This window comes from Orcinus orca, chromosome 2 (assembly GCF_937001465.1).
Source record: "Orcinus orca chromosome 2, mOrcOrc1.1, whole genome shotgun sequence".
Classification (NCBI taxonomy): domain Eukaryota; kingdom Metazoa; phylum Chordata; class Mammalia; order Artiodactyla; family Delphinidae; genus Orcinus; species Orcinus orca.
Genome location: NC_064560.1, coordinates 11,473,377 through 11,498,452, shown reverse-complemented (window position 1 = coordinate 11,498,452; position 25,076 = coordinate 11,473,377). Strand labels below are relative to the sequence as shown.

Sequence of the window (25,076 nt, the reverse complement as noted above, 5' to 3'; positions counted from 1 at the left end):
AAAGCCAGCATCCTCTTCCCGGCCCTGCAAAGTCACTCAGCCCCCCTCTTCCTGCCCAATTAGCAACCTTTCTCCTCTCACACTGTGGGGGTCGGGGGTGGGCAACCCCAGACTCATCTTCCAAACGCCTTTACCCCCTGAGCCCAATCTAGGGAGGGAGTCTTTGGGGTGACCTCTGTAGCACTGAGACGCTGATCACAGCCCTTCCACCTGGGAAGACCTTGGAACACAGAGGCTTGGCCGTTTCCCCAGGAACTTGGGGATGGGGGTAGATGTCCCATCATGTTTGTTGCTGACGGCCATGAGGACAAGATAAGTTGATGATATCTCAGAAGAGTCATCTGACGCACAGATACCTCGAAAGAGAGTGTCGTGTCGTGCGATGCTTCTCGAAATAACGAGGAAGCATCCTTGTCTGAACAGAGGTGTCCTCGTCATGCGTCTCTTGGCATCTGCGGGAGGGGGCTTCGCATGGTGCGAGCGCGTCGGCAGAGGGGTCCTGCTCGTCTCGCTCGGTTCTGTGCAGCACCTGCCTCGCTGCAGGGATGCCTGTGGCCGGCTCTGGCCGGGGAGGCGAGGGGAGCTGACTGCCCAGCCTCACGGCCTTTTCATCTTTCTGATCTGTTAATGAACTGATAGGCACAGTGAAGGAAAAATGGGGAAGCAAAAGACACAGCTGTACTTTGCTCAACTGCTGAATCGTCTGATTTGAGTCCAGACCAAACATCTTTTCTGTTTTCACAGGTGAAAATCATGAAAAATGTCTGGGTACCCTTTTGGGGGAAAGAGGGAGGAAGGGGTTGAAATATTACCCTTGAAGAAACAGGGTATAAACTGAGTTTATCAAGGATAATTCATCGAAATAAGTCCTAGAGAAAAATGTATCCCCTTTGTCCAAGCTGGGGAAGGGAAATACTGATTTGCAGAGCTAAACCTAAGTCCGTCTTTATGGGAATCTCAGATATGCACAGTTGGAAGTTGGTATTAGAATGGGAGGTGTGTGTGCGTATATGTCCTTCTTGTGTTAAGACCCAGAAATACCTGGTTACCGGTGAACCTGGCATGTGTCCACAAACTACTCCCAAGAAGCACCCAGGTACACACTCAACACTGTATCGTGTGTGTGTGTGTGTGTGTGTGTGTGCGTTACCAGCAGGACCCTTTTGTGCTTGCACCCAAGTTTTCCATTGAAAACAAAAGCTGATTTCTTGTCCTCTGAGTCATTAGCACCAGGCCCCCCCGCCCCCGCAAAATTACACATTTGTTACAAAACTAAGTACAGTTCTCTCCTACACTTGTGTTCCAGTTCTCACACCGATCTGTCATGCTCTAGAATCGGGATGTCCTCGGCCTGTTCCCCAGATCGGCCATCAGGCTAAGACCGGCCCCGAGGAGATGTTGGCTCAGGTTTCATCCCTGTGGCCATCGGCCACGGAAGTTGTGAGAAGTAGCCAAAGAGCTGTGGGGAGACCCGGTCCCGCTGCTTTAGAAGCACCCCGGGGGGGGGTCCCCGGAGGCACCTGAGAATGGCAGGTCCTCAGCTGCTGCGGCCACCTGGATGGGTTTATGTAAGGGGAAGCCCCTGTGGGAGCTCTTGGTCTTCACATCCCCAGACCCAAACCCAGCAGAGGCCGTAGACCTTGGAAACAAGGAGGGCTGGAGAAGGGAGCGGAAGCACTGCGCTGTGGTTCTAAAAAGGACTCTGAGCACGTTCAAAGCTTAAACCTTCCATAGCGGCGATTTGTCCGTTCTCCTGAGGTTAGAGGAGCGCAAAGCAGGGATGGTAAAGAAAACTAAAGTCTGGGGATCTTCCAGTGTTCATGAACTTCAAATATTTTGCTCCTTTTATCTTTCATAAGAGTACATAACACCTAGACAAATCTCTTCAGTTGATGTCACAATTTTGACTGGATTTTGAGTTGAAAGCTTCCCAAGCGCAAGAAATGGGGTGAAAGTGTCTGAATGTCATGATTAAATTAACCATGTCAATTAGTGAGTATTAGGATAATGAGTCATTCTGAATACATTTGCATTTGCATGTGGGAAGCTTTACTCTATTTCTGAACTCTCTGTGGAAATTGGGCATTCATTAAAATGGAGTAAAATTCCAGTAAGGCAACTTTGGGTTTTCTTTTTAAAATAGAGCATAATCTGACGCGAAGTGTGCGCCCTGGCTAATCAGACACCCCACTGTTGCCAACAGTTAGCATCTTACCTAAAGGTACATGTGCAGGCTTTATTTTCTGGACCTTGGCATTTCAAATTAGAGTTTCAGGGTCTGAAAAATGGGAATGACGAAACATCATCAATGCCTCCAGCCCTAATTTTCTTTTCTCTTTGCTTTTAATCCCCAAATACAACACTGCATATAATAAGAACAATTTGATCTCCTAGCAGAGCATACTCCTCACAGTGAACACTTCAGCCAATATTTGTTCATGACCTTAAAATGCATGTATGGCAGCCTTTTAAGAATTAATGCTCTGCAACTGTGTTGCGTGCACTTGAGGACATAAATGCAGGAACCTGGATCTTGGTGCTAGTTAGCTACATATTTCTGTAGAGCAGATGCAATAGGGGAAATCATTTGGGGAAAACCATTTGAAGGAATCTCAGTAAGCTGAAGTTTTCTGGGTGACATGACTTTTCTTCTTCTTTGTGGTGTGTATCTTAGAGTGATGAAATTTTAGTCCTGAAAGGACTAGCTACCCACCAGTCAACCTCTGGTCTTACAGAAGAGGAAACTATGACTTAGTGAGATTGTACGTTGCCCTATTTTGGTGCAAGCTGGCCGACAGACTCCTGGTTAAATGACTTTACCCCTGTCAGCTCTGGAATCCTGCAGACTTGGTCCCAGTTCCTCCACTAGCTAGAATTTTTGGGCAAGTTGCTTCCACGATTTGTCTCCTCAGTGTAGCCAGTATTATGAAGTGGCAGTGAGGGTTAAATGAGATGACCACACAATCAATCACAGTGCAGCAGGCACTGAATTTGTGAGTCCCTTTCTCTCTCCCCACACCCCCTCACTAGGAAGACAGTCTTCCTAGAGAACCGGTCTGCACTTGTTACGGATGATGCAGAGGAGGGATCTGCCTGAAGCCTCCTACCCCAGCATCCCTTGGTGATTGAAAGCCCTTTTTGAAGAAGTAAAGACAAGAAAGGATCAGTGGGGTTCAGGTGGCCTGGTTACACAGACTGCCCCTTCCTGCATGGCCCCAGAGGACTTCCTGTTTGAGTGGTAGGTTTGGGATCACCTGATGACTTAGGGAAACATCTAGAAGGTTGTGATGGAAACAGAGGGAGGTGGTCATGGGTGTCCGTGAAGCACTGAAATCCAGCTTTCCAGACCCTGGAGTCCTGCCCAGGTGACTCAGGGAGCGTTTCCACCATTCTCTGCTTCCTGAATCTTCCCAGTTAGGGGCAGCTCTCCTCCCAGAAGCTTGGGGCAGGGGCTCCAAACACCATGCTGGAGATGATGCATGACCAAGAAAGGGCTTCTCCTGAGCCAGAATGAGAACAGTAACTCCCAACAGAAAGACTTTTTTCTTGAGCCAAATCTGAATTGTGTGAGTATCCTGCCTCCCATTTTTTTGGTATTAAAATACCTTTCCTTTCTCGTGGCAACATGGTGCCGTACAGAGGGAAAATTTCAAGCGAGAAGGCATGTTTGGATGCCCCTTACTTTGCAAAATAAAATCCTAGTAACCCTGCGTTGTGCCCTCCCCCATAATTTTTAAAAGAATGTTTAATTTGTGAAACACAAAACGAGAACAAATGCTCCAGAGAGTTTAACTTTCTCCACAGTTATTACCAATGTTATAAACGTGTCAGCCTCATAGCTGCCCAGGCAGGGGAGCTGTTAGAATTGGTCTTTGTCTGTGATGGTTTGCTTGGAAGACACAGAGTCACCTCAAACTGGTTTAAGTATAAGAATGGAACTAGTTGGAAGGAATAATTTGGAAAGACCTCACAGTGTACTGGACTCAGGAGCTGGCATGCCTAGGGGCCCAGAGAGCTGTTCTGTCTTTTAGGGTCTCCCATTGGAGGCATGGGGGTCTCTTGTCTCCCTTTTTCTATACAGATCTGCTTCATCCTTTCTCTGTACTCTTCTCTCTCTGTTTCACATTCCCTTGTGCGTGTCAGCCACAGCTTCAAATGACCTCACATTTTAAGTTCTCAGTGGATACAGACTAAAGAGCTTCATTGTCCCAGGGCTCCATTTCCAGGAAGAGCATGTGATTGGTCCAGCCAGGATCAGGTGACTACTGCTTGGTCCAGTCAGCTGCGACTGGGCTGGGGGTGGGTGACCATACACTGCATCACTCAAACCAGGATACCTTTGAGAGTGGAAGGGAGTTACTACTGATATTTACACTGGGACAACAGGTGCAAAGCAGAACGGTCCAGGGATGCTACAATCTGTATTTACCCTGGATGTGGGACATTGGACATCAGGAACTTATCCATATGGGCAGGGAGGAATTCCGCAGAGAGGGGGGCATTGTTTGAGGGCCAGAACCCTTTCAAAGATGGCTAAGTGTCAAGTCAAATAACAAAAGGGGAACTTTGTCATGTATTCACTGTTACTGGAGAGGGGGTTGCCTGTACGAAAAGACGACTTGGTACTCAGCTGCTTCTGGACGGTGCATCTGTTAGCTCATTTGAGAGAGCAGAGAAGGACCTCAGAGTGTGCACAGGGGGGACAACTCCTTTAGGGGCCACCAGCTGTCCCACTCCCTCCTCCCATGTGCCCCCGAGTGCACACAGACCTGAGAACCTCAGTGGGTGACTTCGCTCAGACCATCCCTAGCACCTCTCACCTCTGCTCTCCGTCCTCTCCCAACCCATCCTTTAATGTCAGCACTTATCCCCCAAACCCCGTTCTGCCCTGTGCTGTCACAGTGACACATCTCTTAGTGCCTCTTGTCCAACTGTTACACGTATATTATCCTGGGCCCCAAAATATACCTTAAATGCGTTATGAGCTTAAGAACCACACACAGCACTTTTAACCTCCCGAGACTCGCACCGGGCTGAGTACCAAGTCCCTGTTTCAAATGCTTTTTGACTTTTTTTTTTTTTTTAATACGTCAAATCATAGGGTATCTGACACCAGTGTCAGCAATTTTCATTGTCTTTTCTCTTCCCTAAATGATGTCTCAGCATCGAGCTGGCATCTGAGGGGAGAGCACGGTGTGAGAAGATTGCTAATATGCAGTGATAGTTTGCAATGAGAAAGTGAATGACATAATAACGAGAGCAGGCGTTTATATTTGGAACTGAATAGCTGTGTTTAGGAAGCTTAAAAAAAAAATAAAAAAGGATTGAGCCCTTATATCTTTATTTTTATACATACTCCAACCACGATGACCCTGAACAAGAAATAGAAATTTGATTTTGATTTTCTTCAAGGATTATTGCCTTTTGCAATGGAAAATGACAACTCATCAAATGCATTGTGTCTTCCATGGGCTGCAAAGATGACCAAACACCAGAGGTTGTCATTGTAGCCATGTTGCTTCAAGTAATATTATTTCTTGGCTACTTTGCTAAGCTGAATGTATTTTCTTTCTTTTTTTTTTTAAGTCAGGGATGAGGACATTTGAGTTTGATATTCTGCTGAGAATAGTAACCAGCTATCTACCTCACTGAAGACCATATGAATTTACATAACTCTTGGTGAGCTGGGCAGTGATTTAGGGTTGGTTTTTTTTTTTTAAGTCTAGCAATACTCTTAAAGAGTGCCAAAGCCAGACACCAATCTTTGTAACACAAGCAGACTTTATGAAAAATAAACCACTTCGGGGCCTTGCACGGAAACATTAACCCAAAGCAAAGAGACAAGTTAACTGTTCATGGGTGTCCTTTCTGGCCATGATGTGGGCATGTCATCTGAGCGGAGAGTTTCCTGTGGAACACCGAGGCTGGCCACCTCGATGAAGGGGGTACAGGGGGCTATGTTCTGACCTTACTTCTGTTTTCTTCTGTGGAAATGTCCTAAGAGGTGTAGCAGGGGTGGGTGTCTAGATAATACAGTAGTGCGCCTGCCAAGAGGGGTCTCCTGGTACTTTTAGCAAGAAAAGGGAAAGGAACTGACCATCGCATCCTCAAAGGGCTCCCCTAGAACATCAGGCACACCTGGGGCATCCCTGAAAGAGTTCTGTAGCTGAAGCCTTGAGGCAGGACCGGCTATATATAATTCTTAGTGTATCTTGTTCCAAAAAATTATTAAGCGTTTCAAGACGGCCACAGCAGAGCATGAAACCAAGCCCAGAGCACTTTTAAATGCTGGGTCGCTTGTACACACACAAAGCTGGTCCTACCTTGACAGTTAAGTGCTTTGGTGTTTTTAACTTCAAAATGCATCCTTAGGAAGACTTAAGAGGACATTAAGGAATGCAAACCACGCCCCCCCCAAAAAAAACCTGGCTCCTGGGGACTGCCTGTGTCCCACGACCAGCCCGTCAGCACCTTCGGCATCTTAGTAAGAGAAAACTCACCTGCTGATTAATTCAGGTCAGTTTGCCTGGAATTGTAATGAAAGCAGGGGCAGGCTTTGGGAGGGGGAAAGCTGAGATCGTGCATTCATTCATCCTAAGCCCCCCAGTTTCACTGACTCCCTTTCTTTGAACTTCTACACGTATAATCTCCAGCCTCCACACAATAGCCCAAATGATCTTATGAAAAATGTGTCTGATCCTGGCCACCTCCCCCTTCTCCCTGCCTCGAATACCTCAGTGGCATTCTGGTAGCTTAGAGTCACATTGAAAATTCTCCCCTTGACGCTAAGGCTCCGTGAGATCTGGGCTCTTCTGGTCTCCAGTCCCACCATGTCTCCAGTACTTGCCACTTCTTTCTGCTTCGGGGACTTTGCACATGCTGTCCCTTCCACCTGGAATGCCTTTTTCTTTTCACCCCACCCGCTGGCTTGCCCCCTCCTCCCAACTTTGCACGTCCTTGGGGTCACAGTTTACTTGCTTTTCCAACTTTCCACCCACATACACCCCCTCCCCAGCCTGGGTTACACACTGTCAATGTCTTCAGTGTCTGTCCCCTGACTCGACTGTAAGCACCATGAGGGCAGGATCATGTCTCTTTTGTCTGTCGTTCTGTTCCCAGTACCAAGCATGTGCTAGCGTGTACCTAGCAGGTGCCTGGAACACAGTAGGCACTCAACAGGTGTCTGTTGAAAGGATGAATGGACGTACCACACAGTTCGTAGTTTAAACTTAATTATACATTATCTTGTGTTATTTGTTGTCCTTCATTCATTTCACCAATTAGTTTTGAAACTCATTCACATCAGGCAACATGACGTCTGTCTGTCTCTGAATCGCCCACAGTGCTCAGTATATGTTCAAGGAATGTTATTGACCAACATAGATTATGAGTGTTTTACACATTCAGTCCCTTGCCATTACAGTATAGATAACCAAGAGAGAAATTAAATTTTGTATTATGTGTGTTTAAGTTATTATAGATACCGTCTGTTGATTGGCGAGGTAAGTAATAACCAAAACTAGACCTAATCCAAATTATGGGATTTCTGCCTCAAAAGAAAAAAATCAACTGTGATAGAAATATCTCCCTCACAATCATATTTTACTGATTTTGGAAACAGTCTTAATAGAAGAGTTTAAAGAACTGGGTGTGTTCAGTTTACTCTGGTGCGGGTGCGTCATCCGTGTTAGGTGATAAAAACGTGCACAGTCCCCTCTGCTGTGATCGTAACAACCACTAGAATTTGGCCAAAGGAATTGACTTGCCATCGTTCTTTCCTGTGATGCGGCTTGGCCTCAATGCCTTGCTTGAAACGGCATATGCACAGTAGATGTCCAGTGATAAAAATCTTAATGGAATACTCAGGGACTCTTTTCTCTCACTAACGTTCACAACTGATACTTTGAACCACTCTGCCTTTATTTTTGTATCTAGTCCTTCCGATGGACTTTTTCTCGTTGCCATGTTGTTTTTCCAGATTAGTAGACCTTGATGGCATTAAAAATATTTTCAGCATAATTAATAATAGGCTATTTTCCACTTTCTTTCACATGCCTTTTGCAGACAAGAAGCCCCAAACTGTCTCACAGTCCTCAGCCTCCCAACGTGGGTGACCCGGCAGAGCGTTTATCAGAGGCGTCTGGAGAGTCTTTGGAAGCCATGTCTGAGGGAGAAGCTCCAAGTCCTTTCTCCAGAGGCAGCCGGACTCGAGCGAGCCTTCCAGTGGTGAGGTCGGCCAACCAGACGAAGGAAAGATCTCTGGGTAAGCTTCGAAAGGCGGTTTCTGACGTTTATTACTGCATGTGTGTATGTTTATGCTTCTGAACACATACCCCTGCATCTGGATGTTAATGTGATCCTGATTTGTAAACACACAAACTTCTCAGAAACTCTGTTGATGTAACATCAAGCCTTGAGGAGTTACCTGCTGAAGAAGCAGCAAGTCCAACCGGTCTTTGGGGCTGGGCACATTCAGAACGGGCTGGGGTTAGTCACTCAAGCAAGAGACTAGCAGTGCCTGTGGGTATTCCTGGTATAAGGAATAGCAAGGGCCGGACTACAGAATGAGCCTCATTTCTTAGGGAACCTCCTCCACGGTTTCAGAATTGTGGGCGGATGGGGTGTGAGCCCCACTCCACTGTCTGGCAGTCCAGGGGAGGATATGAATGGCTGCAGGAAGAAGAGGTACAAGGTGGCCAACACCGCCGTGACTGGTAAGGAAAGCCAGAAACACAGGGCTGTTTCCTCTACCACCACATGAAAGGGTGGAGGGGTTTGGCAAGAGTTTGGCATAGGCTGGTCTTCCAATAAGCTTTTAGGAAAAGCAGGATTCTCTCCTTCCGCCTTCACTGATCATTTGCTTTTTCATATTGGATATTCACTTTCTATCTTGCTGTGCCTTTTTTCTTCCTCCTAGCCCCTTAACAAAAGGTACAGGCCATAAAGATTTAGACCTTTTTGCAAATTGTGCTGGTGTTTCATATGCTTAACCTGCCATCTCAAGGTTCTGAGTCGGTACCTGTGTTTTTCAGACGTTTGTGGTCAGGAAAAACAGGGGACAGAAACAGGGTGAACCCACAGAAGGCTTCAGGGTCTGGCCTCTGCAGAAGACAGCCGAATTCTGCCTCCTATAACTGAGCAGATGCCTTGCTTGAAGAAGAAAAGAGAGGGATGTGGGGAGGTATACTGATTTTATTTCCTCGGTTACAGATGATAACCAGAGCAGATTGGGTTCAGACATGGTCCTAGCTCTTCTGAACAAAAACAAAAAGAAACAAACAAAAAACCCTGTTATTTACTTGTATTACTCATATCAATTTTTAACGTTGGACTTTGTATACTTCATCTTAGTTTAATAATCCAGGGTCGTCATTTTACAAATGAAAGATGAAAGGCCCAGAAAATCTGGTTTTTGTTCTTTGAGGTTGCATAGTTAATTAAATGGCAGAAGTGGGAAGCCCCTGCAGTTCCTATTAACTCCACTTACCAGTGAAGGCATGGGACTTGCAGGGGTGTGGTGCACTCAGGGAGCATACAGGGCTGGAGCAGTGTCAAGATGACACAGGCTGGGGCTTTCCATCAGGACTACAGAGCTTAGTGTTCTCTTAACCCCACTCATGCTTGAGGCAGGGGCACAGGAGCCTGCCAGGAGTGGAATTTCTCCTCTGTGCTTTGCAGGAAATGAATGAGGTTCAGGTCTCTGTAAAGATAGCCTGTGCTTTGCAAAGTAGAATGAAAGATAAAAACAAACGCCTGTGCGCTTCCCCATACCTGGGGAACGGCGAGCCTGTGGAATAATGGACCCTCTGTCTTGCAGGCAGGAATTTGCCCCACGGCCAAGTGCAGTTGGCAATGCAGGTAGATACCGGCTGCCTTCAGGAAGCAGGTCTCTGGGTGCAGGGGCTGCAGGAGCTGATGGCAGCCTTGCCCTAGGAACTGCTGAGGGTAGCTGCTGTTTTCTCATGGGGTGGCTGCACTTCGGCGAAACGCTGCTTTACGCTGAGCACGCCTTGCTGTGAAGTTCTGGCGAGTCACAGCAGATTCAAAACGCACAGGGGGGGTACTTATTCTTCCAGCTCCAGGAGAATGTTTTTGGCCAGTGATTTCCACAATTCGTGGACAGAAACAAAGGAACACAGGGAGAGGAGAGGAATGAGAAGTTTGCCCCAGCGAGGGGAGCCCTGGGGTCAGAAAATGAGGCTGGCCCTGGGCCGGCGGCTTGGTGCTGCCCTTCACCGCCGCTCTGTGGCCAATTTGCGAATGTCCTTGCGGCCGCACCTGGCTTTCACAGCATAATTCAGTTGAGCGGGGATGGGAAATAAACAGGAAAGCGTGAGTCAGGGGGAGTCGAAACACAATCTCCCGCCAGGGGCCTTGCTAGCCTTGTGTTCGGGAAAATTCCCATGTGCCTAGCTGTATTTAATGCACAGACATGGGCTCCTGGGAAGAGTAGGCTCCCCAGAGAGCCCCGGACCGGGAGCAGCGGGGTCCCCCAGCATCTTGGTGGCGAAGCGCAGCCGGGACCCCAGGCCTCAGAGGCTGCAGATGGAGCCTGAGCTGGGACCTCCTGCAGATCCACTCTTGGTGCCACCTGGAAGGCCAGCGTTTCCTTTGGGATCTGTACAATGTCATTTTATCTTTTATTTAAATTTTAATTTTTTTATACAGCTGTTTCTTATTAGTTATCTATTTTATACATATTAGTGTATATATGTCAATCCCAATCTCCCAATTCATCCCACCACCATCACTCCCCACCCCCCCGCCCCACCACTTTCCCCCCTTAGTGTCCATATGTTTGTTCTCTACATCTGTGTCTCTATTTCTGCCTTGAAAACCATTTCATCTGTACCATTTTTCTAGATTCCACATATATGCGTTAATGTACGATATTTGTTTTTCTATTTCTGACTCAGTTCACTCTGTATGACAGTCTCTAGGTCCATCCACGTCTCTACAAATGACCCGATTTCGTTCCTTTTTATGGCTGAGTAATATTCCATTGTATATATGTACCACATCTTCTTTATCCATTCGTCTATCAATGGGCATTTAGGTTGCTTCCATGACCTGGCTATTGTAAATAGAGCTGCAGTGAACATTGGGGTACATGTGTCCTTTTGAATTATGGTTTTCTCAGGGTATATGCCCAGTAGTGGGATTGCTGGATCACATGGTAATTCTTTTTTTAGTTTTTTAAGGGACCTCCATACTGTTCTCCATAATGGCTATATCACTTTACATTCCCACCAACAGTGCAAGAGGGTTCCCTTTTCTCCACACCCTCTCCAGCATTTGTTTGTAGAATTTCTGATGATGCCCATTCTAACTGGTGTGAGGTGATACCTCATTGTAGTTTTGATTTGCATTTCTCTAATGATTAGTGATGTTGAACAGCTTTTCATGTGCCTCTTGGCCATCTGTATGTCTTCTTTGGAGAAATGTTTATTTAGGTCTTCTGCCCAATTTTTGACTGGGTTTGTTTTTTTAATATCGAGCTGCATGAGCTGTTTAAATATTTTGGAGATTAATCCTTTGTCTGTTGATTCATTTGCAAATATTTTCTCCCATTCTGAGGGTTGTCTTTTCATCTTGTTTATAGTTTGTTTGCTGTGCAAAAGCTTTTAAGTTTCATTAGGACCCATTTGTTTATTTTTACTTTCATTACTCTAGGAGGTGGGTCAAAAAAGATCTTGCTGTGATATATGTCAAAGAGTGTTCTTCCTCTGTTTTCCTCTAAGAGTTTTATAGTCTCTGGTCTTACATTTAGGTCTTTAATCCATTTTGAGTTTATTTTTGTATATGGTATTAGGGAGTGTTCTAATTTCATTCTTTTACATGTAGCTGTCCGTGTAGTTTTCCCAGAACCACTTACTGAAGAGACTGTCTTTTCTCCATTGTATATCCTTGCCTCCTTTGTCACAGATTAGTTGACCATAGGTGCATGGGTTTATCTGGGCTTTCTATCCTGTTCCATTGATCTGTATTTCTGTTTTTGTGCCAGTACCATATTGTCTTAATTACTGTAGCTTTGTAGTATAGTCTGAAGTCAGGGAGTCTGATTCCTCCAGCTCCGTTGTTTTTTTTTTTTTTTTTTGCGGTACGCGGGCCTCTCACTCTTGTGGCCTCTCCCGTTGCGGAGCACAGGCTCCGGACGCGCAGGCTCAGCGGCCATGGCTCACGAGCCCAGCCGCTCCGCGGCATGTGGGATCTTCCCGGACCGGGGCACGAACCCGTGTCCCCTGCATCGGCAGGCGGACTCCCAACCACTGCGCCACCAGGGAAGCCCCATTCCTTTGCAATTTTTTGGAAGAGTTTGAGAAGGATGGGTGTTAGCTCTTCTCTAAATGTTTGATAGAATTCACCTGTGAAGCCATCTGATCCTGGACTTTCGTTTGTTGGAAGATTTTTAATCGCAGTATCAATTTCATTATTTGTGACTGGTCTGTTCATATTTTCTATTCCTCCTGGTTCAGTCTTGGAAGGTTATTCCTTTCTAAGAATTTTTCCATTTCTTCCAAGTTGTCCATTTTATTGGCACAGAGTTAATTGTAGTAGTCTCTTATGATGCTTTGTATTTCTGCAGTGTCCATTGTAACTTCTCCTTTTTCATTTCTAATTTTACTGATTTGAGTCCTCTCTTTTTCTTGAGGAGTCTGGCTAAAGGTTTATCAATTTCGTTTATCTTCTCAAAGAACCAGCTTTTAGTTTTATTGATCTTTGCTATTATTTTCTTTGTTTCTATTTTGCTTATTTCTGCTCTGATCTTTATGATTTCGTTTCTTCTACTAACTGGGTTTTTTGTTTGTTTGTTATTCATTCTCTAGTTCCTTTAGGTGTAAGGTTAGATCGTTTATTTGAGATTTTTCTTGTTTCTTGAGGTACGATTGTACTGATATAAAGTCCCCCACTATTATTGTGTTACTGTCGATTTCCTCTTTTATAGCTGTTAGCATTTGTCTTATGTATTGAGGTGCTCCTATGTTGGGTGCATATATATTTATAATTGTTTTATCTTCTTCTTGGATTGATCCCTTGATCATTATGTAGTGTCCTTCCTTGTCTCCTGTAACATTCTTTATTTTAAAGTCTTTTTATCTGGTATGAGTATAGCTACTCGAGCTTTCTTTTGATTTTCATTTGCATGGAATATCTTTTTCCATCCCCTCACTTTCAGTCTGTATGTGTCCCTAGGTCTGAAGTGAGTCTCTTGTAGACAGCATATATATGGGTCTTATTTTTGTATCCATTCAGTGAGCCTGTGTCTTTTGGTTGGAGCATTTAATCTATTTACATTTAAGGTAGTTATCAATATGTATATTTCTATTACCATTTTCTTAATTGTTTTGGGTTTGTTATTGTAAGTCCTTTGCTTCTCTTGTGTTTCCTGCATAGAAAAGTTCCTTTAGTATTTGTTGTAGAACTGGTTTGGTGGTGCTAAATTCTCTTAGCTTTTGCTCATCTGTGAAGCTTTTGATTTCTCCATTGAATCTGAATGAGATCCTTGCCGGGTAGAGTAATCTTGGTTGTAGGTTCTTCCCTTTCATCACTTTAAATATATCATGCCACTCCCTTCTGGCTTGTAGAGTTTCTGCTGAGAAATCAGCTGTTAACCGTATGGGAGTTCCCTTGTATGTGATTTGTCATTTTTCCCTTGTTGCTGTTAATAATTTTTCTTTGTCTTTAATTTTTGTCAGTTTGATTACTATGTGTCTCAGCATGTTTCTCCTTGGGTTTATCCTGCCTGGGACTCTGCGCTTCCTGGACTTGGGTGGCTATTTCCTTTCCCATGTTAGGGAAGTTTTCGACTATAATCTCTTCAAACATTTTCTCAGGTCCCTTCTAGCCCTCTTCTCCTTCTGGGACCCCTATAATGCAAATCTTGGTGTGTTTAATGTTGTCCCAGGGGTCTCCTAGGCTGTCTTCATTTCTTTTCACTCTTCTTTCTTTATTCTGTTCTGCGGCAGTGAATTCCACCATTCTGTCTTCCAGATCACTTATCCATTCTTCTCCCTCAGTTATTCTGCTACTGATTCCTTCTAGTGCATTCTTCCCTTCAGTTATTGTATTGTTCTTCTCTGTTTGTTTGTTCTTCAATTCTTCTAGGTGTTTGTTAAACATTTCTTGTGTCTTCTTGATCTTTGCCTCCATCCTTTTGCCAAGGTCCTGGATCATGTTCACTATCATTATTCTGAATTCTTTTTCTGGAAGGTTGCCTATCTCCACTTCATTTAGTTGTTTTTCTGGGGTTTTATCTTGTTCCTACATCTGGTACCTAGTCCTCTGCCTTTTCATTTTGTGTATCTTTCTGTGAATGTGGTTTTCATTCCATAGGCTACAGAATTGTAATTCTTCTTGCTTCTGCTGTCTGCCCTCTTTTCTTTTGTCTTAATCCACAGAATTTTAGGCTCTCCCTCCCAAGTCCTGTTGATCTTGTGTTTAGTTAAAATGGTCATAGTTGGTTCATCATGGGTTATTGCATTAATTTTGATTTTTAAAATTGTCTCATTAAAATATTATTTTATCTTGATTATTGAGTTCGGTGGGGAGGAGCCTTCAATTTTGCACCCGAGGAGAGTACCTCACTCTCCTCACCCCAGTAGCTGCCTGTGTGTCACCCCAGGGACTTCACATCTCATGGGGTGACCTCCAGCCACAGAGCCCAGAAGAGGCAGAGTTGGGAAAGCCCAGCTCCCAGGCTTCACTTCTGCACATACGCAGTGTGTCACTGGAGCCGTTCCCCAGCTCTGGGAGTCACGTCTGGACCAATCCTCCAACCACTCCTGCTCCCTGGAGGGGATGCAACCTTGCTCTCACTCTAGGCAGCCTGTGCCTGGAGATAAACCTGCCAGCTTAATCATTTTTCCACTTGGATAATCCCTCCTTTCTACTACTTTGGCATAGTAGAAAGCGAGGAGCCGGGGGAGGCTGGGCTTGGTGCATTGCACAGAGGCTTTTAGAAGCCATGCAAGAGAGAGAAGGTTTAGCCCTAAGCTGCTGTTTAGGACAGAGAAGTTAGACATTGCTGGTGTCTATACAATATTCTTTCTCCGTTGCTGTCCTGGATGCAAGATGTGAGCTTCTCATTCTGGCACTTCAGGCAGGACCAAATGACAGCAAAACCCAGAAATCTTTTCTGATGCTGAGGACCAACTAGTCACTCTTGGAGACTGACAAAGCAGAAAGGTAAAGAAAGAATTTGATCAGCAGCTCTGATTTATAACGTGACCGGGTTCCAAAAACCTATCACCTCTAAATCTTCACTTGTACAGAGTGGTGGGGTCCCCATGCCCTCCACCCATCCAGAGACCAAATGAAATTCTTCTCAGTGGAATTTATGCCATTTCTGCTTACCTCTCTCTCTTCAGTGAAAAGAGAGACCATTAGGAGAAAGGAAGTCTACAAAAGAAAGTAAAATCAGTTTTGCAGTAGATTTGAGTTTTAGAAATAATTTCCGTGAAGAATTGTCCCGCTGATATTAGGTCTGGGTCTTAATGATGGAGTCGTTTCCTTTTAATCATTGCTGTCTTATAAATGTCTGTCTGGAATGCAACCACGGGCAGGGGCTGCTGTCTGGCTTCTTTGTGGTCGGCCTCGGGGGAAAGGGTAGCCACAAGATGTTCCCACCCTTCTGTGTACCCTCAGGAATTTGAAAATAAAACTCATGTGAAAACAAGAACAGCAACTTCCTTCTCCCTGCAGCCACATGCCTTGGTTGACCGTATCCTGAATGGTTAGCTTTGGAAAAGGCACCTCCCTTACCAGCCCAGCAGCCAGAGGTGCTGCCATTTCTGTAACAAATTACCTGTTAAACACTCAGACCCAACAAGCAAGAATGATTTTAAAAGGCTCGGGAGGATTTTAGACTAATTGAGGGAGAACTTGCCCAACGTGTGTCCCTTCTCCGTGGCTGTTCTTTTATTTCAAGGTGGTTACAGTGATGGTGACCATTTGCTGGTGGGGGTATTTAAGGAACAGAAGGTTCTCTGTTGTCACAATCGCCCCTCCTGTGCAGAAGAGTGGGTAGGAGGTTAGAGAAAAAGATGGAGGAAACGTCCGTCTGTAAAGCGGAAAACCAAGAAGGTTTATAGGCAAAGACTGTGAGCCTCGTATTAGATTGAGAGTGAAGAGGTATCCGTAGGATAGTTTAAAAAAGAAATGAGTTTCAGACAAATGGAAAGATATGTATTGCTCTATAGAGTAAGTGAAGCACTTCTGGAATTTGTTTTCCTAAGTGCCAGTAGTGATTGACATGTAATAGTATAAAAACTAAAATTTACAGAAGAGAGTATGATTGCAGGTCAGTAGCTTTGGGGCACATTCCTGACCTTTTTAAGGTGCAATCAGAGAAAAGGTCAGAGGATCGCCTCTAGCTTGGGAACTCGGTGGACAGGGTGGGAGGATTTGGTGACCGGCCGGCGTGGTCCACTCCAGTCTCCTTCTGGCGTGCCTCCCTCTACTTTGGAGCCTGGAAGGCAGACCCATTCTGGAATAGAAGATGCGCTGGGTTCTGGAAGTAGGGACCAAGGCATCTGTGGAGGCTTTGGGTTTTCTTTAGCATCGTTTGCTGAGAGGTCTCTAGGCAGTCACTCGCTGGATAGTGTTGAAAGTCAGGGTACCAGGCATCCATTTTTCTCCTTCTGGGGGCACAGGTGTGGTCTGGTTTTCAGCAGGACCAGCTGCTTCCTGACTTCCAAAGTGGAGTCACAGTGGTCCAGGGCTGTGACCGTGGACCGGAAGCTTCCTCCCCATCAAACGGGTTCTGCAACGTCCCAGTTCTCCAGTGAACATTCAGCTCAGTGATTCCACAAGCCATTTAATAAATCTGTCTGGGTTTTTTTTGTTTGTTTGTTTGTTTGCTTAAAGCTGGAGTTGGTTCAGTTCTCTGCAACTGAACTCTGACAGATACACGGGGTCTGATTTGCTGTTTTTGTGGAAGTTGTAGTGCCTGCCCCTTCTTCACGTTCTAGAAAATATGGCAAGTAGTGGTAGATCCAGACTGATGACTTTCAGAGACTTGGCAGTGAACTGGAGAATGAACTGGAGGTGTGGTTTCCCAACTGTGTTCCTCAGAGCTCTGGAGTTTTGTGGAGTTTTCTCTACTCTAAATGTTGTACTTTCATAAAAGATTTCATTTGGCAAATGAGCTATGCTGAACTGCTAACACCCACACAGTAAAAAACATTAAGTAGACCAAGGGGCGTTGGAGAATAAGGAAAGAGAGAAGTTATGAAGAAATTTCCTTTCGATAACAGGAGTCCTCGAGTACTTCTATTTGGCTATATCGGGTGAGTCAAAAAGATTGTCTCTTAGGTTTTTTGCACTTGATATCATGAATGTGCTGAAAGGTAATTTTTTAAAAAGTGAATCAATCTTTAAGCTAAGGGAGAAAACATGGATTTGGGACAGGGAATTAACCACTGAAAGGAATATTTCAAGAATTCCTCTGGTATAGCAAAACATGTTTTTGTGATAGAAGTAATCACCCCCCAATTTTCCTTTACAAGCTTGGATTTTCATATATGAGGTTTTCTGAAAGAAGGGAGGACTCATCCAAGTTTACCCACTTGGCTCTTAAATTCACCCATATGAAAGAATGTTCTTGCAAAAGATTGTGTAGAGTCATGATTTGTTTGTACTTACTTTAAAAAATAAAGTTAGTCAGATGTCTTTCGAAATCCCTTGCTATTAACATTCCTGGGTTGAAACTTTAGAACAGATTACTCAGACTTTGAGGAAATGATGTAGTTAATGCGGAACCTACAGAGTTCCGTGCCCTTTACCGACATCTCAAGGATTGCTTTGCAGACAGGGTGCAGGTAGGGAAAGCATCAATGAAGGTGAATAGAAGGTTTGGTGGAATCTAAGGGTCGGAGCCCTCCCCAAGCCACCATTAATTTACAGGGTCTGCTGTCTGTTGGCTGAGTACCAGTGAAAAGACTTGCAGAAGACTTGGGGTGTACTGTGTCTGTTCCCTCCTTTACAACCGGGGTGTTGCTAAACCTGGACCACAGGTCACCTTTTTGTAAACTTAACAGCAAACATTTCTAAACTGCAGGTGGAGCTATAGGGCTAGATAGCTGGAAAGGTGACTTCGGTTTCCTAAGCTATTTCAGAAAATCAGTCTGCCTATAAGCCAGTGTGAAATATTTCTCTCTCTCTGTCACAGCCATGAAACCCCATTCAAACCCAGGGACCTAGATAATGTTTATGCTTTTTTTTCTGATGTTAAAATACCCTTATTCAAAAAAGAACTCTTCATCGAGTTTCATAAGACAACAGAAGAAAGCAAGGCAAGTTTTATCTGTGTAAGGTATAAATATACTTCTCTACATCCAAATAGATTTGATTTGGCGTAAAACAGTAATAGTATATAAGAACCATTAAAACAAGAATTAATACAAGTAGCAGTTGGGCATAATATGTGTGCCAGGAAAATTAGGATAAGAATAATTGCTGTAATTGCAACCGAGACAAAAAAAGAAGATGAAAGGAGAAACGTATAATGAGCTCCATGAATTTCATGATTTAAGAAGAGGTTTAATGCAGGGGACACGGGTTCGTGCCCCCATCCGGGAGGATCCCACGTGCCGCGGGGCGGCTGGGCCCGTGAGCCATGGCCGCTGAGCCTGCGCGTCCGGAGCCTGTGCTCTGCAACGGGAGAGGCCCCAACAGTGAGAGGCCCGCGTACCGCAAAAAAAAAAAAAAAAAGAAGAGGTCTATAGCAGCCCATTTCGAACATTACAGTCCAAGAACCCCTGTATCTTAATGCTGTTGACATCATATTATGTAATAGACAGTTATATTTAACAGTTGTTTTATGGAAAGTTTCTTTGTCTAAAACTTCAAAATCCAAGGACATAGTATGAAGCCATCTTTTTAGAGGTTATGTCTTTTGGACTCTGTAGGTTTCTAGTGATCTAATCTGATACATGGAAAGAGTTCATACCGTCTTGATAATTCACCTGGCCCCCAGGTGGTTGGCCCTTGCCTATTAATCATCTCATCAGGGTGGGTAACTTCAGCTAGAGACGAATATTTGCGAAGCATGTCATGGCTGAAGGCTTGAAAGGAAAAAGAGAGTTGAAGAAGAAATCTCTCCCGGAATTCCAAATTCCTAATAATACCAACTGTTACTCTGTACTCTCTCCAGGGATGAGGTTGAAAGTATCTGGATTGAGATGATGTACTCTGATATACTCCGCTACAGTTTGGTTGGAACAAGAGATGAGACATTGAACTACTTTTGGGGGGAAAAATTTCATTTACCAGTTGCTGTTGTTTTCCTTTGCCTCAAAAACTCTACCTAAAATCTGTTGACTGTGCCTTGCTATTTTTTCTGGTAAGTGCAAAATTCATTGCACCCTTAAGAGTTTCTTGCCAAGTTAGTTTGTTTTTTCAAAGCTGACTTTAAAACATAATCCTTTACATGCATCTAATTCTATAAGAGTTCGCACACATTTTTTGCACCTGCTTTTTAAAGATGATTCTATGGACTGCTAAAAATACTATTAAGATGCAAGCCAGCTTTATGTCATATACCCAAGTAAAATTCCATCCATGGTGCCCTCATGCTAAACGTGGCCTCCAGAGAGCTGCCTGCTGACATCTGGAAACTGAGATTTGTGGCAGCTTCTTCTATTTCAGGCAGAGTGTAAGAACAGAGGGAACTTCACATCTGTGTTGTCAGAGGGTAGATGTATATCTTCTTAGGCAAAGAAATTGGTGATTTTCCATCGAATTTCTCAAGTAAGCTCTGTGACAGGGGATTGCAGCTAAGTGGCTTCGGGTCTGGAGATGAGGTCCTGTCCACCTCACCTATCGACATGAGGCCCAGTCTCCATTCCAGAAGCTGCTTTTGAGCACGACAGTAGGTGAGTGCCAAGGCGCCACCACAATGGTCTTTAGTTTCTTATCAGTTTGAGCCGCTCTCTGAGGGGCTGTTATTGGCCAAACTGTATCTTCCCCTATTTCCCCCACCTCCAAGTTTGTATGTTGAAGTCCTAACCCCTAGTACCTCAAAATGTGACTGTCTTAGGAGAAAGACCTTTAAAAAGGTAATTAAGTTAGAATGAGGTCACAAGGGTGGGCCCTCATCCGATAGGACTCGTGTCCTTATAAGAAGAGAAGGTTAGGACACAGGCATGTGCAGAGGGAAGGCCATGTGAGGACACAGGGGGAAGACTGCCATCTATGAACCAAGGAGAGAAGCCTCCGAAGAAACCAATCCGGCCGACACCTTGGTCTCAGACTTCTAGCCTTCAGAACAGTGAGAGAACAGATTTCTGTTGTGAAGCCCCCCAGTCTGTGGAGCCTTGTTATGGCGGCCCCAGCACACTAACACAGAGACTCAGGACACTCTTTTCCTCCTACTTCCTTTGTCATATGAGGGGACAGCCAGGTTTATGGCAGTTGTCACAAACTTAAAGTATTTCTTTCTTCAAGACAGTAAAATTCGATTCGTCAAGTTTTCTGTTTATTTTAAGTTGAGTTTTATTCTATCCTCTTCCACCTTTGCTCAGTGCATCAACTTGGTTTCTTCGCATTGCAAGGGGAAATCTTAAACTCCCGGGACAGATTCATCTTCCATGACTGCTTTTCTGTCTGACGTCTCCCCAGCCCCATCTTCAGATTTAGCAAATGAAAGTTGCTTCACATCTAAGTGACTTCACCGGATTCCATCAAGAAAAGCTCCGAATGTCATCATGCTGAGTTTGAGGTCTCAGGAGTTTGGTGATGTGATTAAAAATGATACTCCCACCCACTTTCCACTTTCAGAATTTTTCTAGGGTGTTAATTGGCTTTCAGACGTCTCTGGCTAAATGTCTCCCAGTAATATTAAAACTAAACATGATAAAAATAAATCCTTCATTATTTTTTTCCTCCACAAGTTTTGCCCATTTCTCAATTTTTTTTCTCCATTCATGTATTTATGCATTTATTAAGAATCTGTTCAGTTCCTGGCACTGTGAAAGGTGTCATGGTGAGTTATTTAAAAAATATATGAAATCTGGTTCTTGTATTCAAGGAATTTTCAGTAAACTAAAGACACATGGTAACCATGTAAGGTCTTTAAAATATACATAAATCAAAGAGTACGCAGAGGAAGCTGTGCGTACACCCAGCCATCCTGGCCTCTTGGCTGTGCCGCATCAGGAATAGACCCGTGCTGCTCTCTCTGTCTGGATTCAGCCCCCATTCACAGGCCCCCATGTCTGCATGGCCCCTCCTCACTTCATTCAGAGCTAAGCTCAAATGGCCTCATCAGAGAGCCCTCCCCTGAGTAAGATGGGACCCACCCTGCCAATCCTTTTTGCATCCTTTCTCATGACACATCATGTGGGACAGTGGTTCTCACATTTTAGCCGAGATATTATTAAAACACAGACGTCTGGCTCTGCTTATCGCATTTATGGTTCAGTGGACCTGGGGTGAGACCCAAGAATTTGCAGCTCTAGCTAGTTCCTAGGTGATGCTGGCTCTTCTGGTCAGGGGATCGCTGATTCAGGGTAATATTGTGCCCTAGGCAAGATGTTAACGTGTCATTACAATGTAGCACCACATGAGGGCGCTTTCATCGGTTCACAGTAGGGGATGGAAAGTAGTCCTCCTACTTTGGCAGGAAAACGTGGAGGCCTTAAATGTCTGGCCTGGTCCACGTCCTTGAACTAGAGTATTTAATTCCAGCCCACGTGACTGGCAGGACCGTCACAAGAAGTATGGGGGTACACAGCCTCCTGCAGCAAGCCGTGGAGCCAACCTGCTAAGCTAGGACTGTCTTGTCTTCTGCTCTGTGCAGTTCCTGTTTCTGATCCCTACTTGGTCGCTGAACTACCTTTATCTTGCACCTCATCACCCAGCTTGACACACTTGGAAATGTCGGTAGAGCCAACAGTGGAAAGGTAGCTGGACTCTTCACAGGACTTCATGCCTCTCTCTACCATGTCCCAGTTTCCTCAATTCAGGTGTTCCCCCCACCAGCGTCCTGCCCTTGTCTGCCCCAGGGGAACCCTGGCCCCAGTCATGGTCAGTTAACACCCAGGTATTGGTACTGCTTGTTGTACTGACAAGGCAGAGGCAGATGGACGAGGCCAGGGCTGAAGACTTTCCTGGAGGAGAGAGTTCCCTTGGTTTTGCATGATTCTAGAGTAGCGTTCTTTCATATGCTTTCATTTGCCTTCATAAAAAGAGTCAAGTAATATAGGAACCTTTTTAAGAGGAAAAGAGTTCAATTTAACATATTAATTGAGTACATTTTAAATACCTGCAGTACACATGGTGCTGTATTAGGTAGGAAGAAAGGAAATCATTCTTTTGACAAACACTGACTGAGTTCCTACTAAGACAGCCCTGGGTACAATCAACAAAAGAGTCACAACCCTCTAGAGCTTCTATTCTGTTGGGAGAGGTGGAGGATAAACAAATAAAATAGGGAAAAGATGGTATAAATACTAAGGAGTAAAAATAAAATAGGGGCAGGGGTATAGGGAGTGCTGAAGAGATGAAGGTGTTAGAGTTGTCATTCTGAAAAGGATGGACAGGGAGAGCATCACTGAGAAAGTGGTACGTGAGCCATGATCCAGAGCGCGTGAAGACGTGAGCTGCACAGATATCTGGGGGAGGAGAATTCCAGGCAGAGGGATCAGCCAGTGCAAAGACTTTGCGCAAGGGCACACCAAGAGCATTCAAGGAACAGCAAGGAGACCACTGTGATTGGAGTCACTCTGTAACAGAGGAGTAGGGAATGAGGTTGGAGAAGCCCCGGGAGCCGAACAGTATAGGGCTTTGACAACGGCAAAGGCTTGGGCTACACTGTCCTCATCGTGATGGGAATGGCTATGTTGCAGAATTATGAGCAGTGGCATCGCTCCCATTTTAAAGATTGTATTGTGGCTGCTGGGTGTGGAATAGACTAAAGGGGGCCTGGGCACATGTTGCGAAGACCAGTTAGGAGTCTTGGCATAATGTGGGGAGATGAGAAGGTTAGCAGTGGAAGCGGTGAGAAGAATTTGGATTCTGTAGGTGTTTTGAAATTAGAGTAAGAAGGATCCCTGCCATGCAGGGGGTCTAATGAAGGAGGCTTACATATAAGAAATCACCACAGCAGCTAATACTTACTGAGCACTGACTCTCTGCCAGATACGTGAATCTAACACACGGTACAGCAAAGCCAGGATCTGAACCCTGGCAGTCTGTCTGCAGAGCCCACATGCTAAACCACTATACTGAAAAGAGAAAGCAAGAAGAAGGCAGAAAACAGTGGAATAATATCTTCAAAAGCCTGGGGAGAATATCACTTTGAATGAATATTTCTTTAACTGGCAAAATTATTACTTAAGGGTGAGGGCAAAAAGAAGACATTTTCAGGTAAATGGATTAAGAGTATTTAGCATTCACAGGCTCTGGCTGAAAGAACTAGTAGCATATGTATTTCACACAAAAATCCTCAACAAAATATTAGCAAATCAGATCCAAAAATGTATTAAAAAAATACATCACCACTGAGTGGGATTTATTCCAGGTATGCAAGGCTGGTTCAGTGTTTGAAATACAATCAGTGTAATCTACCATATCAACAGGCTAAAGAAGAAAAAATCATATGATTATATCAATTGGCACATAAAAAGCATTTGAAAGAAACCAATACCCATACATGATTTTTAAAAAACTCCTAGCAAACTAGGAATGGAGGGGAACTTTCTCACCTCATAAAGAGCATCTACAAAAAAAACCCTACTGCTAACATCATACTTAATAACGAGAGACTGAAAGCTTTCTCTCGAAGTTTGGGAACATGGCAGGAATGTCCAACCTCACCACTCTTATTCAACATAATTCGGGAAGTTCTAGCCAGTTCAGCAGACAAGAAAAAGGAATAAAAAGCATGCCATTTGGAAAAGAAAATATAAAACTCTCTGTTTCCAAGTGATGTTATCTACATAGAAAATCCCAAAGAATGTACCAAAACAACAACAATGACAACAACCCTCTTGGAGAATAAGTGAGTTCAGCAAGGTCACAGGATCCAGGATTAACATACAAACTCAACTGCATTTCTGTATGCTAACAGCAAACACCTGGAAGCTAAAACAAAAGGCATAATAGCATTCACAGTTGCTCTGAAGAAAATTAAATATTAAGTATAAATCTAGCAAAACATGGATAGGATCCGTATGCTGAAAATTACAATATGCTGAGGAAAGTAATCAAAGACCTAATAAGTGAAGAAACACGGTTTTCATCAATTGGAAGCCTCAGCAAAGTAAAGATGTCTGTTTTCCCCAAATTGATCTATAGGATTAAAACAATTCCTATTAAAATCACAGCAAGTTTTTTTTTGAAACATACACAAGCTTATTCTGAACTTTATATAAAAAGGCAAAGGAGCCTTTTATAGAATATTTAGAATAGCTAAGACAATTTTGAAAAAGAATAGAACGCGAGAACTCAATCTACCTGATTTCGAGCCTTACCATAGAGCTATAGAAATCAAGACTGTACCATATTAGCAGGGGGGTAGACACATAGATCAAGGAAACAGAATAGAGAACCCAGAAATACACCCATAAAATTATGCTGAACCGATTTTTGACAAAATTGCAAAAGCAGTTCAATGAAAGAAAGACGGCTTTTTCAACAAGTCATACTGGATCGATTGGACATCCACAGGCAGAAAAGAGAACTTTAACCTAATTCTCACACTAGTACAAAAATTAACTCAAAACAGATCATGGACTTTATTTATTTATTTATTTTTGCGCTACGCGGGCCTCTCACTGTTGTGGCCTCTTCCGTTGCGGAGCACAGGCTCCGGACGCGCAGGCTCAGCGGCCATGGCTCACGGGCCCAGCCGCTCCGCGGCATGTGGGATCCTCCCAGACCGGGGCACGAACCCATGTCCCCTGCAGGCGGACTCTCAACCACTGCGCCACCAGGGAATCCCTAGATCATGGACTTTAAGGTAAAATGTAAAACTATAAAAACCTTTAGAAAAAGATAGGAGATGTTATTCTGGACTTGGAGCTCTGGGAAGAGTTCTTAGACGTGACACCGAAAGCACAATCCATAAAAAGAAA

At 44.3% G+C, this 25,076-nt stretch overlaps 1 protein-coding gene across 9 annotated transcripts in view; it reads left to right on the top strand.

Moving 5' to 3' along the window:
- The window catches only part of KIAA1217 (KIAA1217 ortholog), a 325,812-nt gene that overhangs the window by 148,901 nt on the left and 151,835 nt on the right, over window positions 1-25,076 (top strand). For 7 of the 9 annotated variants that reach the window (XM_012537154.3, XM_004280956.3, XM_012537155.3 and 4 more), the window contains one exon: window positions 8,065-8,263. In XM_012537154.3, coding sequence (XP_012392608.1) covers window positions 8,065-8,263 — 199 coding nt within the window. Of the gene's footprint in view, window positions 1-8,064; window positions 8,264-8,582; window positions 8,715-15,741; window positions 17,289-25,076 lie in introns of those variants that run through there. The other 2 variants (XM_049705361.1, XM_049705363.1) reach the window with 2 other exon arrangements.